Here is a 13,188-nt window from a genome sequence, read left to right as displayed (position 1 = left end):
CGCCTCCCCCCCGCCGCCCGGACCGCGTGGTGCTGCCGGTGGCGCAGCGCCTTCGGCTGCAGAGAGGGGCGAAGCGTCGGCCGGGGGAGATTCACTCGCTCGCCATGAGGCCGCCGAAAGTGGTGCCGTGGCGGCGGCTGGTTGGGGTCTCCTTCGGGATGTACACGGCCGAGGAGATCAGGTGAGGATCCGCGGCAGGCAGTGGATTGCGCGCTTCCCCTGCCTTGTGGGTGACGTTGAAGACTACTACTCCCGGCGTGCCATGCGGCAGGATGCCGGCAGGCCTGGGCGGGTTGGCGGCGCGTAGCCTCCTGGGACATGTAGTCCGGCTGCGCCCTGGCCCTCCCCAGCCACTGGGATGGCGACGACTGAGTCCCTCCCGGTGCTTGAGAGTTGGGGGACTCCTGGACTCTCCATGGGGCTGCCAAACCCCTTGCATGGCCTCGGGCCACTGGAGGTCTTGGAGGAGTGGGGAAGGGCCGTGGGGCCGGGGAGAGGCGGGATGAGGGGGAGATTCCTTGTGTGAGAGTGAGGGGGCTGGGGGGCGGCCTCGGGCCTCTCAGGAGAGCCCCTCGCTGGCAGGGGGGGTCGGGGGGAGTATGGCCATTTCCATGTGCTGTCAGCGTCAGTATCGCAGAGCTGAGATCTTTCTTGCAGAGGTTTTCTTGCAGCTTTTTCCAGCAAGTTATCTCTCCTGGAGCTGTAGGCAGCTGTCAGCTTTTCTTTAGTGTTGATGTGATGTCAGCACTGTGTATAGTCTAGGGCATAAGGCTGCTGTGGTCTAGGTGTTTTTGTTGTTTTTATACTTCCCCCGCTGCTTGAGAGGACACACAGACAAAATTACCTGACTTCTTAATATAATGGCTGGAGATGTAACAGAAATATGTACTGTGGTGTGAATGATTGTGCTCAGGTAATGAAGTCAATACAGAAATGCCCATTGCATGCATAAATTACCCGCAAAAACATGTTTTCATCAATTAAAAAAATCATATAGATGCTAAATGTTTATCTCGTTGTACCATTCAAGTGCATATTGTGGTTGTTTACTGCCACTGATTTTTGTTCTTTTCTTCCAACTTCAGGAAACTGAGTGTAAAACCCATAACAAATCCTCAGTATTTGGATAATGTGGGGAATCCAGCCGTTAATGGACTGTACGACTTGGCTTTGGGACCTCCAGACTCCAGAGAAGTGTGTGCAACTTGCATGCAGAACTTCAGCAACTGCCCTGGTCATTTTGGCCATATAGAACTGCCTCTGACTGTCTACAACCCTCTGTTTTTTGATGTACGTATGCTTAATTGTTGTCTTGCTGCTGAAATGGGTGATGGTGCTCAAGCTGCCATAAGTTTGTAGTCCTTGAAGATAGTAAATGTGCTGAGATCTGTTTTCTCTCTAAGTTTAAATGTAGTAACAGTAAAAGCAGTAGAAAAAGTTTGTTGTGTCATGATAGTTCAATACAAATAGACTGTTCAGACTTTTGCAAAATACACACTTTGTTGTAACTTATTTTACTCAATATTGACAAATAAGATGGGGGGAATGCTGATCACTAAACTATATGACTAGCTGTGGGGTCTCATGCCTTAATTAAATAGATTGGACAGTAAAAAAAATGTTAGTTGTTTTCTTTAAACAACTACTATAAACTTACATGAACAGCTACCTACTTTTATCCTAGGATCTCCAAGTGTTTCATGGACATTCAGGGCTTATTTTTGCTCCACATAGCGTGTTGTACATTCTGCCCAGTAGGTCCTCTTATCCTAGAATAATTTATTCCAAAAAACTGGATCGATGTGGATCGAACCCAGCAACCTGTCCGGTAACACGCTGAGTGACATGTGTGCCTAGAAAATGGAAGAATATAGAGTTGTAAGTTTGGTGGCAGCAGAGAGTTGAAAAATGCTAAGCTATATAGAAATCCATCAGTCTTTTTAATTTAAAAAGAAAAAAAAAAAAGGCTGTCAGGAAGATTTCTTGTATCTGAAAGTCAGACACATGCTTCTCATAGCTTTACAACTGTTGCATTTACATGATATGTGGGATACCTAAGGTAGAGCAGAGATTTGACTTGTGTGCATCTTTCGGGACAGGTGTTACAAGCTTGTTTTGAAAGCTGCTGATGATGATCAAACTGCATTTCTCCTAAGTGCTTCATGTAGGTGGTTTTTTTGAAGGGTCATCTTTCAAATATAAAAGGATTCCTGGCTGTAAGAGTAGGATTTGCCTTATTTTGGTCTTCTGAAAGTTAGATGCATAATCTGATTGTACTTTTTAGCTCTTTCTAGAGTCTGAGGAGCAGTGCTGTTTGCAGGGGAAGATTCCTCTAGGCTATAACAGGAACCTGAGCTGGGATGAGTTTCCCTCCTGAGGTGCCAGTCTCTCCGTTTACAGTAGCTGGCTCCTGCATAGGCTGTTAATTGAGACTGAAAACCTCACTTTCAGGTGTCTGAAGTTAGGTGAGGCCCATCCCACTTCTAGTCTTGTCCCAGCTTTGAAGTGAAATACTTGTATTTGACCGAGGGTTAAAATCATGTAGCAGTAATTCCTAGCCTTCAGGCCACTGGTGCTGTCTGCAGCTGGGAGTGAGTTATGTGCATTTTACTAGCGTGGAGTTTCGGGTACCACATTGTCCTTTACAGGAGAAGCTGTTAAAAGCTGTAATCACAGTGCTAGGTAAGAGCAGCCTGGGTCCCAGCGTTGCTGTAGATATGACAGGCTTTTCCTCTTGACCTCTGTACCTATTATGTTGCTGGTTTGCAGATAGCTTGTTTACAGATCATGCTTTGCATATGAGGTGGTGTGGTTGAAAGATATTTTGTTTTAATCTAATTCTTTATGATTAAATTTAACAACTGGTCGAATTTCTCAATTATAGTAGCACTCTCTTCAAGTTCAAACAAACCTATGTACTTGTTTACTCTGCAAGCTAGTAAATCTATTAGGATAATGTTTTTCCCCCATTTTCTTTCCAGAAATTGTACCTTCTAATTCGAGGCTCTTGTTTAAATTGTCACATGTTGACATGTACTCGAGCTGTGGTTCACTTACTGCTGAGTCAGCTGAAGGTTCTGGAGAAAGGGCTGCTTCATGCCGTCCATGATCTTGAAGTCATTCTGAACAGGGCAAGTACTGTGTAATTCTCTGTTTCTTTTTGAGTTGATAATCCTGTAAGTATAGAGTTATCTCAATTTTTTATTCTGTTTCTTTTAGTTTTTAGAGCAATGTGCGGATGCAACAGGTTCAGAAATTGAAGAAGAGTTAAATCGTCACGTTCAGGAAATACTGCAGAGTTATCAAATAACAGATGAGTGTTCAAATGTAAGTACCATCAGTGCTTCTCCTGAGATCTCGGATTTGGTCCTCTTAAAACGATAATGTGCAGAAGAAAGTCTGTCTTTGACTGTGTAGACTCTAGATTTTGTCCCGGAGTTCTGAACTGTGTTATATTTAGAGGGCTTTCTGGGTGAAATGTCTGAAATTAAGCTAAAAAGATATTATTTCCTGGTAGTATAACTATTAGGTTTCTGGAAAGTAAATTTTGTGTAGGAAAATGTTTTGATGATGTAAATATAATGTAAAAATCATCTGAAAACTGCTGTCAGTACATTACCTTCAGATGATGATCCTTCTCTGTATGATGCTCCAGCTGTTTTGAGCTGCAGAACATTTTTTGAGAGCTCATGCATCCAGCAAATTTGCAGAATTACTTACAGTGAAATGTTTAGGAAGAATTATGTGATTGAATTCTCATTTCCATTTAAATGCAGTTTAATGTACATTGTTAGTTAAAGGTAAATATTAGTGAAGAAGATATTTAAAGGTCTTGCTTATAAGACAAATTTAATTCCTTAATCACCTGTTTCAAAACTAACCTTAAGCACTTTGTAAATCATACATTGATGAGCAGTCAAAAGAAGTGGTTTTATCCATCTTCTACTTTCTTAAATCAACATGAGAAAAGCTTTAAAATTCAGTACTGACTTGAGAAATGAGGACTATTTATGTAATAAATTTTATAAGGAGGGTTGGGGGAGTATTGAGGGGTTTGTGTTTCCAGCAGATATGGGCAGATGATGGAAGAACACTGGAGATCAAGGCATGAATTAAATTAGTACAAGGATGTCTGTGCATTGATACTAATAATGTTCGTGTTGATAGTTATATCGCATATTAAATATAAATATAATAACATATTTTAATTTATTTTTATGATCTTCATTATTTTTCAGTCTTTTTGTTTGTTTGTTTTCTTTGTCAGGTAAAAAATGTATGCGAGTGCAGGAATAAACTGATAGCACAGTTCTGGAAATCACATATGAGTTCAAAGAAATGTCCAAACTGCAAGTAAGTTTAACTATGTGAGGAAGTAAATAGCTGGTGTAAAGTTAAATATTGTGAGCTTTTGTATTAAATTTCATCTGCCTTTCCTGGTTTTCTTTTTTTTCCTTGAAGATCTAGGAGATCGCTAGTGCGAAAAGAGCATAACAGCAAGCTGACAGTAACCTATCCTTCTACAGTGTTCCGTAAGTCAGGAGAGGAAGGCGTTCTGGATGAGCCAGCAGGTAAATATTTGTCTTCTACTCAAATATGTTTGCACTTATTTTCCTGTATTTAGGGCGCACAGATTCCTAGCGGTGACTATGCAATTTTGACTCATTTATTAAAAAAAATAAATAAAGCAGTAAGCTCAGCAGTAGTGAAGCACTCAACTCCATTAGATCGCCCTATTTGCAAGCCTTCTGTACTTTTGCAGCTTCAAGTGTCTGTATGTCAGGAGAAGGAGTACAAAGGCATAATCTATGTTAACTGTAATGTAGTTTTAGGATGCTTCGGTTTTAGCAGGTAGATGATTTTCTGCTAGATTTGTGAAATAGAGAGACTAGATTAAAAAGTAACTAGGAAGATGACCAGCCTTACTTCAGAAAGAAAATCAGGTAATCCTAACTGTTATGGAAGAATTTCCTCTTAAAGAGGAAAAGGCAGAAAAGAAAGTAAGTGACACTTCTAAGGCTTAATTAAACTAGTGTTTGAATCACTTGAACCTTCTTGATCCTTTACATAACCAGGTAGAATTGAAGCAGATTTGTGTGTGAGTTATTTAACCCTTAGAAAAGGTTTATGCAGAGAGCTTACTTTGTTTGCTAGACTGTGGTTTAAATACTAGACTAAATCTCTGGAGTTGTGGCTGAGGAAGCACGACGTCAGTGATGGGTTTTAAAGCGGAAAGGTCAGATCTCTGCTTTAACATCCTATCCATAACACATTCAACAAAGGCAGGAAAGTTTCTTTTACTACTTTTGAGTGACAACTGTGATTTAACTCAGTTGAATTGTAGGATACTACTTTGGGCTTTTTATTTGAGGCCCTTTAGAGCTGTCCAAAGATTGGGGGCATGTTTTATTATGCTGGTGATGAAAACAGTTGTTCTGGAGGGTCTGGTGAATTGCTAGATTTAGGATACCTTGCCTTACCACAGAAATCTTCAAAACCAGGCATGTTCACACAGTTGCTCTCAATATTCAGGGCTGAATACAGGTAAGAAATATCTTCCTCCTGTCAGTGTTCTAAAACCAAGGCTGCAACACCTTTTGGTTACCTTCAAAGTCTACATCTTCTGAAATGGGATGAGCTGTACAGTTATGTACATTCTGCATAGCTTGTGTCATGGTTGCTCGTTGTATTGAACCTTGGAGGGAGTACTTTTAACCTTGGCATTGATGCATTCTTGTTTAAGAGATGGAAAGGTTTGCTACGTGAAGGAATGGAGAATTGAAATTCCAGTGTGGAAAAATCTGTATTTCTGGACCTTAGCCAAAAGAACAGTAGGAAACTTTAGCTGAGGTCGTGGGAGAATTGTTTTTCCTCAGACTGTGTGTGCTGGCTTCCCTGGGACACGAGGGGCTGGCCTGCAGGTGAAGTGGAAATTGAGACCTAAAATCTCTGGCTTAAAAAAAAAGACTCTTTCTGCTTTTCAGCAGCAAATCCACATGTTTTCCTTCCTTGCTGAAATACAGCTAGCCCAGCTCTAACTTGTAGATAGATTGCTGGCTGCCACTATTGTCTCATCCACTTGGGTATTTCATGGGAAGCTTGATCTCACTGGTAATACTTGAGTCTTGCTTCTCTGTTCACCAGCTGCAGGCTAACTCTTGATTTGGGTTTTGGTCAGTGGATGAGATCATTTGAAGAGGAAGTCCAGCTCACCATTAATCAAATCAGGCATACACTTTAAATGTTAAAGTTGAGTTTTGTTTCATTTATTGTTTATATTGGTGTCCATTAATCACAGAAATGGCTTATTTTTTCCATACTGGGAAGGCTCTTCCTTTAGTGAATTTCATATCCCCAGGGCAAACATGTTAGTGATATTTTAATGTAGGTGTCAGCCAGTATGTTTTGTATGTATTTCCATTCGTTCTCTGAGCTGGAAGCACTTGTCATTGTAAGCAAAAAAGCCTTTCAGATTTTGTTTTTTTCCTTAAAATACTTTTATTTATTTATTTTTAATTTATTTTTATTTTTCAGCTATTGATGAAAGCCAGTTAGGGAAGAGAGGATACCTGACACCAATGACTGCCAAGGAATACATCCTAGCTCTGTGGAAGAATGAAGGTAAAGTCTGCAGATGTTCCCATGTGAACTCTTTGTTGTATCTTTGCCTTTAGCCTTAAGGGCTCCTCACTGCAAGACAGATTTTGTGACAGGAGGACTGGTACCTAATGAATGCGGAGACCTGGATTTAGTGAATAGTTTGATCAGCTATTCCCAAATCCTGGCTCCCCACAAATCATGATTGTTGTTTACAGAGAATTTGATGTTCGTATGGTGCTGCATCCCACATTTACATTGATTAAAGACTGAGAATGTATTTAGTGATCTCTTCTTTTGAGTCGTCTGTCCTCTGAACCTGTCTGCAGTTGCCAGGAAAAAACAAAGCAGTTTCATGTATCAGTCAGAGCTAGTAGCTGGAAACTGTTTCTTCCTGCTGTTTAGCTTTTTTTCTTTTGCTATACTCTATATTTCTGTTCAGAGTTGTTTCTAAAAGATCATGTATATGGCCAAAAAGAAAAAAGGCAATTCTTTCTAAAGTATACCTAAATGTTTTTGTTTGAAACAAACCACTTGTGTTTAACTTAGCAGATACTTTTAGCTTGATTGGCCAAATGCATCCGGGGGTTTGGATTCCCAAACAACAGCAGTGATAATGAATTTATCTTTTCTATTATATCCTTTTAGGTTTCTTTTTGCGCTATCTCTTCCCTGGGGTGGATCCTCATGGCATTTCAGGATTCAGTCCAGACATGTTTTTTTTAGATCTACTTGTAGTTCCGCCTTCAAGGTAAAATTTCCCCCAAAAAACTTTTGTAGAAATTACGGGGTTTAGCATATACTTTTTGCAGGAGTCAGAGGTGCAAACACTTACAATACAGACACTGTTCTTCTAAAAAAAGCAAATAATAAAAATCGCAGCAGTAACTGATTATAAGTTGTATTATAACTTCAAATGGATTTGTTGAGGGACTGAAATACTAATTATGAAAAAAAAAGTATTTTATTATTAGTATTTTAAATTATTACGGAATACTATGATTGTATAGTACTGGTAGACTTTCTTCTTAAGGAATCTTTCCTCTTTTATGGCTGTCCCAGTATAATATATAAGTTTTAAAATGCTCCTTGTTAGTTTATGGGGATTATTTTTCATGCATTGAAGACTTAGCTTAGAATATTTGAGGTTTATCATGCTACTTTTTGGTGGCTTTAATCTTCTAAAGTAATTTTGATCTGCTGTAGGTATCGCCCCGTGAATCGTGTTGGAGACCGACTGTTTACAAACGGTCAGACGGTGAACTTGCAGGCTGTCATGAAAGATGCCACAATTATACGGAAGCTCTTGGTTTTCATGGCAAAAGAACACTGTCAGCCAATAAAACTTACGGAAGAAGAAAGTCAAACGGTAAGATTTGCTGGTTGTCTTATTCATTGCTCTTTGGATATGTGGGTTGAGTTCAGGTAGGCTCACGTTTAAACTGTTCCAATAACGTGCTGTTGGAGATGTTTTTTTTCCTCATGCCTCTTTCCATTCACTCACCTGGTGCACAGACTCCTTTAGTCATGGTTTTTGTGTTAGATTGTATTAGATTGAGATATAACAGGCTCCTGTTATTGGAGAATGAAATATGTACAGCACAGACAGCTCACAATAAAACTTTCCCATCATCACATTTAATTAAAAATGATGGGGGAAGAAATCCTCTTTATCTTCTAAGCCTAGTAGAGCAAATTATGAGCATGGTTATTGTTGACCATTGATGTCTAAACAGAACCAAAAAACTCACAAATAACATTAATTAGTAACAATGCTTTACAATCTTAAGTGTAAAACATTTTGAAAACGTTTCTAGTTACTCGGAATTTAGCCACTAGGTGGAGGTACGTTCCTAAAATGTTTGACATGACAGAAGGTTAATGTGTTTGGGATGTGACTGGTATACCGACTTTTGGACTGTGAAAACAAAGTGATGCAGGTGATAAAAGCTCTTGGATTTACATTATTTTAATGTAAGAATAGGACTTTCTGGTAGCACAGTGATTCATAGCACAGACTAACCAGTAACACCCGATTTGGAAAGAGGACTCTCACTTACCAGAAGATGATTGATTAGCAATTGTCTATTAAAATCTCACTGGAATATGTAGCTGTGACATTTGGAGATCATAGAATCATTTAGATGGGAAAAGACCTTTAAGATCATCAAGTCCAACTGTAAACCAAACACTGCCATAGAATTGTAGAATCATTTAGGTCTCCCATGCAAGTCAGTTTCTAAAGCTTGACAGCGACCTGTCTGAAGCACTTGGTTGTAATAATTTGAAAGTTATGTTAACATAGTTAATGTCAGGGGATTTTTTTTGTGTGTTTATTTTTAAATTTGTTATCTTTAATGAGATGTAAAAGTGGCCAGTGTTTCACTTGTTGTTTAATACTATAATCCCAGCCTAGTAAATAGAAGGTATTTTTTGTTAAGTTGAAGTTTCCATTTTCTGCAGGAGACAGGAGAGAATAATGAACCTCTGGACCGTTCTGTCCTGACAATGATCCCAGGACAGACTATTGCAGATAAGCTGTACAATGCTTGGATTCGTCTGCAGAGCCATGTCAACATTGTGTTTGACAGTGATATGGACAAACTAATGACGGAAAAATACCCTGGTATTCGTCAGGTGAGTGGCAGGCAGAATCTTAGAAACTCTGGACTTTTTGTGTCACAGGCAGTTAAAACAAGAGAAGTTGATGGAATAAGAAATAAGTGAAATACTTGTGGTGACTGTATTGGCATTTTGATGATACTCGTCACTGTGATATCTGGAGAATCTGTCTGAAGTTCCATGCTTTCACATTTTAATCATTAACTTCTGTTTTCAAAGCTGTTGGAGAAAAAAGAAGGCCTGTTCCGCAAGCACATGATGGGAAAGCGTGTGGATTTCGCTGCTCGATCCGTCATTTGCCCCGATATGTACATTGGTACCAATGAGATTGGCATTCCTATGGTAAGGAGAAATAAAGGAGTGGTTCTTTTTGGTGTAGCTGGGGTCTAAACTACACTGTAATGCTTTCAGCTACGTAACAGGCAGTTTAAAATGTAGAGATTTTGTGACAGATGTGGACTCTTTCCTCCCCAGTAGGTCATAGCTGTATGTTACCACTGTGGGTTAATAAAGAAGGAGAATTGAAGAGCAGGAAATTCTTACTGTTATACTGAATGCTACATCTGGGAAAGAGGATTAAAAAAAAAAACGAAAAAGCTGTACTTGCTTCCTGGGATTATGAATTAGTGCAAACTTTATAAGTAGATCCTGTTTCTCCTGCGGTCTTTGTACAGTGTATCTTGTAACAGCTGTGGCACCCTTTAAGTAAAGGCCACAATAACATCACCAGCTTCATTCATGCTTGATGACTTTTAACCAAGCCTGGATTTGAGCTTTTTATTATATCATCTTTTCTGCTTGCCTGTCTGCAGTTAGTGGAGCTGGTGATAATGGTGTATTTTTTTTTCTCTGTATTTGTCAGTTTGTTTGCAGAATCTATAATCATGATTTATTTAATTGCTAATTGAGTTATCCTTTTCTACTGCAGTAGAAAACTGTAAGAAGGGCATAATTTCTGTTCTTATGGTAGAGGGTTTTAAAACAGAAATGTATTTATTTGGCATGACAGTAGAATGAGGAGGAGATGCATCCAAAAGCTTGAAGTAATTTATGTTCATGTTGTATGAGTTAACATTTGACACTCTTTTCTCTGTGACTTAGTACTGTTTTAAGCCAAAGTTGGACAACTAATTATTCCTCTCCTCTTTTCCCTCCTGTCTAGGTATTTGCTACCAAACTGACTTACCCTCAGCCAGTCACTCCCTGGAACGTCAAAGAGCTGAGGCAGGCTGTCATAAATGGCCCAAAGGTTCACCCTGGGGCCTCCATGGTCATTAATGAAGACGGATCTCGTACAGTGTTGAGTGCAAGCAGCCTGACCCAGAGGGAAGCCATAGCTAAGCAGCTCCTCACTCCTTCTTCAAGCGCACCCCCGTCAGGATTGAAGATTGTGAGTACAACAAAGGGCTTCTTGGAGCCCTCCTATGCCCGTAGCATTTGTTTGTTTTTTCTTAAAAATGATAATACCACTGTCCTTGCTAGTGATTCCAATGGACCCACTCACAAAGACTCCCAGGGCAGGCTTATCTTGAGTCTTAGGAGGTGGCTGAGAAGAAGTTGGAGGGAATGCGAGAAGAAAAGCTTGATGCTTTTTCAAATTCTAAAAACCATTCTTCCATCCTGAATTTTACTCCTCTCTTAATAGGCAGTGTGCGGCATTCGTCTTGCCAAGACATGGAGTAGTCTTTCTTTTGCAGCTGACTGTTCTTGGGAAGTCTTAGCAGTATGGAAGATAAAGTATTGCTTTCAGTTTGTGCTTTTATGTCCCCCTGCCTCCCTGTCCTTCTCAGGAAGTTCTTTCTTTTTTTTTTTTTTTTCTTGGTGGTCTTATTTAGCTGCTAGGACAAAAGTTTTGGTAGTTAATAGTCTTATCACAATGTCTGTTATATATACCCCTGCCTCTAATAGAGGCATGGTGGAGATGTATTTAAGACTGAGTATTTCTGTGATGTCAGTTTTCTCAGAACCTGTCAGAGAGGTAAACATAACGGATTTATACTGTGTGAACAGCTTATCATGCTCCCGTTGATAATCACTTAAATGCATATATGGGTGTTACTGATAGAGAAATTAAAATAAGACAGTTTTGAGAGACTCTGTTCTAGATAAGAAAGTACTGTGTTGTACTCAAACCTGAAATTATAACTCAGAGATCCCTGGCCTCTGCTTCAGCTACTGGGTCATGTTACTGTTTTATTCTAGGAAGTCCAGTGCTGGCTATATGGTAACAGGTATTATCAATTCAGCCCAGTGGGCTTTGTACAAATAGGTTATTTTCTCATGTACACATGGCATAGTTTCCTTTCTTTTTCAGTTTTTGATCCCCATATTGCCAAGGGAGAGGAGAGATTGGTAGAGCGTGGCTTGTGTGCTGTTAACTTGGTTTGATCGCTGTGGTTTGTGGGAGTTCGTGGAGGATAAGCAGCCTTAGAGCGTGGTTTGGTGAAGAGAAGAGGGCATTCAGGGACAAGTAGTCTTGATTCTCTTACAAAGTTTTGTGCAGAATGTTAATACCAGAGAGAAAGTGTTTTGGATGTGTGTATGTTTTAGGTTGTAGTCTTTTCAGAGGCATGCATGGAAATGCCTTATTGGCAGCAACCAAAATTCTCTTGCAGGTGTGCCGACACATTAAAAATGGAGATGTCCTTTTACTGAACCGCCAGCCCACGCTTCACAGACCCTCCATCCAAGCTCACCGGGCACGAATCCTGCCTGGAGAAAAAGTGCTGAGACTTCACTATGCCAACTGCAAGGCTTACAATGCTGATTTTGACGGTGATGAAATGAACGCACATTTTCCACAGAGTGAGCTGGGTAGAGCAGAAGCCTACACCTTAGCCTTTACTGATGAACAGTATCTGGTTCCAAAGGTAAGCAAAACTGTCAGATAAATTTATTCCTATGCGAAATCACTCTTTGATTTTTTAAATTTTTTTTTATTGTGAATCGGTTGGTTGGTTGGTTTGTTTTGTCTAATGAGAAACGAGAATGAGTCTTTTAAAAAAAAAATTTTAAATTTTTTTTTTTAGTTTATCCCTGGTTTCTGTTCTGTCTCCACTTATTGTTCTCTTTGTCTAAAGAAGGCCCAGCACATCCAAACAGTCTCGTTCCTTTTAATGTCAATGTCCAAAAGAGATTATTGGTAGCAAGTTGTACTGTGATAAATAGTTCTTTACAAATTACACTGGTGGTTTTACCCAGCTGGAGTAATTTGGGGAGCTGCTAGCACATGACTTATGACCTTCCTTCCTCAACCCTTTTTCTTGTTATCTCTTTAGGATGGGAAACCACTTCCTGGCTTGATCCAGGATCACATGATTTCTGGAGTCAGCATGACCATCCGCGGCTGCTTTTTCACCAGAGAGCAATATATGGAGCTTGTTTACCGAGGACTAACAGACAAAAAAGGAAGAATTAAAATCTTTCCTCCTGCCATTATGAAACCACAGCGATTATGGACAGGAAAGCAGGTAGTTTATAATTTATTGGGCTAAGGAGTGCTGCTGGTTCCAAAGTAAGCAGAATGCTAATGTTAAAACCAGTGCTGCTGAGGGTTGCTGAAAAGCCAGATCCCATCATCTAATCAACACCATGTAGATCTTGGTGTGTGTTATTGGACCTCTGAGAGTCATCTTTCATTTAAAATGAAATATTAGAACAGGACTTTTACCTGCTGCTCGGAAGAGTGTTGCAGATAGAAGTATAATGCTGCAGTTTGCAGGCGTGGGAGCAGAGAAGGAATTTTTTGGTCACAGTAAATAGTGTCGTGCTGACAGTGCACTAACTCATGCCAGTCACTGCTTTTAAATCTCTGAACTTAAAGGCTGTAGGTAAATACTCAACTTTTTGGTTGAGATCATCGTTAGGTTGATATAATATCTGGAAAGCCCATGTGAATGAATTTTCTACTATTTAAGATTGTTTAACATTCAATTTGAGTATTATGTCCCATAGCAGAGTAGGGGAAAT

General features: G+C 39.8%; 1 protein-coding gene across 3 annotated transcripts in view; it reads left to right on the top strand.

Moving 5' to 3' along the window:
- Positions 1-38: 38 nt before the first annotated feature.
- The window catches only part of POLR1A (RNA polymerase I subunit A), a 32,055-nt gene continuing 18,905 nt past the window's right edge, over positions 39-13,188 (top strand). The window contains exons 1-14 of one of the 3 annotated variants that reach the window (XM_086746819.1): positions 39-181; positions 1,086-1,290; positions 2,982-3,131; positions 3,220-3,327; positions 4,268-4,353; positions 4,462-4,571; positions 6,535-6,621; positions 7,246-7,348; positions 7,804-7,966; positions 9,061-9,234; positions 9,439-9,561; positions 10,382-10,609; positions 11,835-12,089; positions 12,498-12,689. In XM_086746819.1, the coding sequence (XP_086602945.1) occupies positions 105-181; positions 1,086-1,290; positions 2,982-3,131; positions 3,220-3,327; positions 4,268-4,353; positions 4,462-4,571; positions 6,535-6,621; positions 7,246-7,348; positions 7,804-7,966; positions 9,061-9,234; positions 9,439-9,561; positions 10,382-10,609; positions 11,835-12,089; positions 12,498-12,689 (2,061 nt within the window). In that variant the 5' untranslated portion in view covers positions 39-104. Of the gene's footprint in view, positions 182-368; positions 458-1,085; positions 1,291-2,412; positions 2,452-2,981; positions 3,132-3,219; positions 3,328-4,267; positions 4,354-4,461; positions 4,572-6,534; positions 6,622-7,245; positions 7,349-7,803; positions 7,967-9,060; positions 9,235-9,438; positions 9,562-10,381; positions 10,610-11,834; positions 12,090-12,497; positions 12,690-13,188 lie in introns of those variants that run through there. The other 2 variants (XM_086746820.1, XM_086746821.1) reach the window with 2 other exon arrangements.

Source organism: Chlamydotis macqueenii, chromosome 4, assembly GCF_036417535.1.
Source record: "Chlamydotis macqueenii isolate bChlMac1 chromosome 4, bChlMac1.mat, whole genome shotgun sequence".
NCBI lineage: Eukaryota > Metazoa > Chordata > Aves > Otidiformes > Otididae > Chlamydotis > Chlamydotis macqueenii.
The sequence above is the reverse complement of the archived record's forward strand: the minus strand, read 5'-3'. Positions and strand labels throughout refer to the sequence as shown.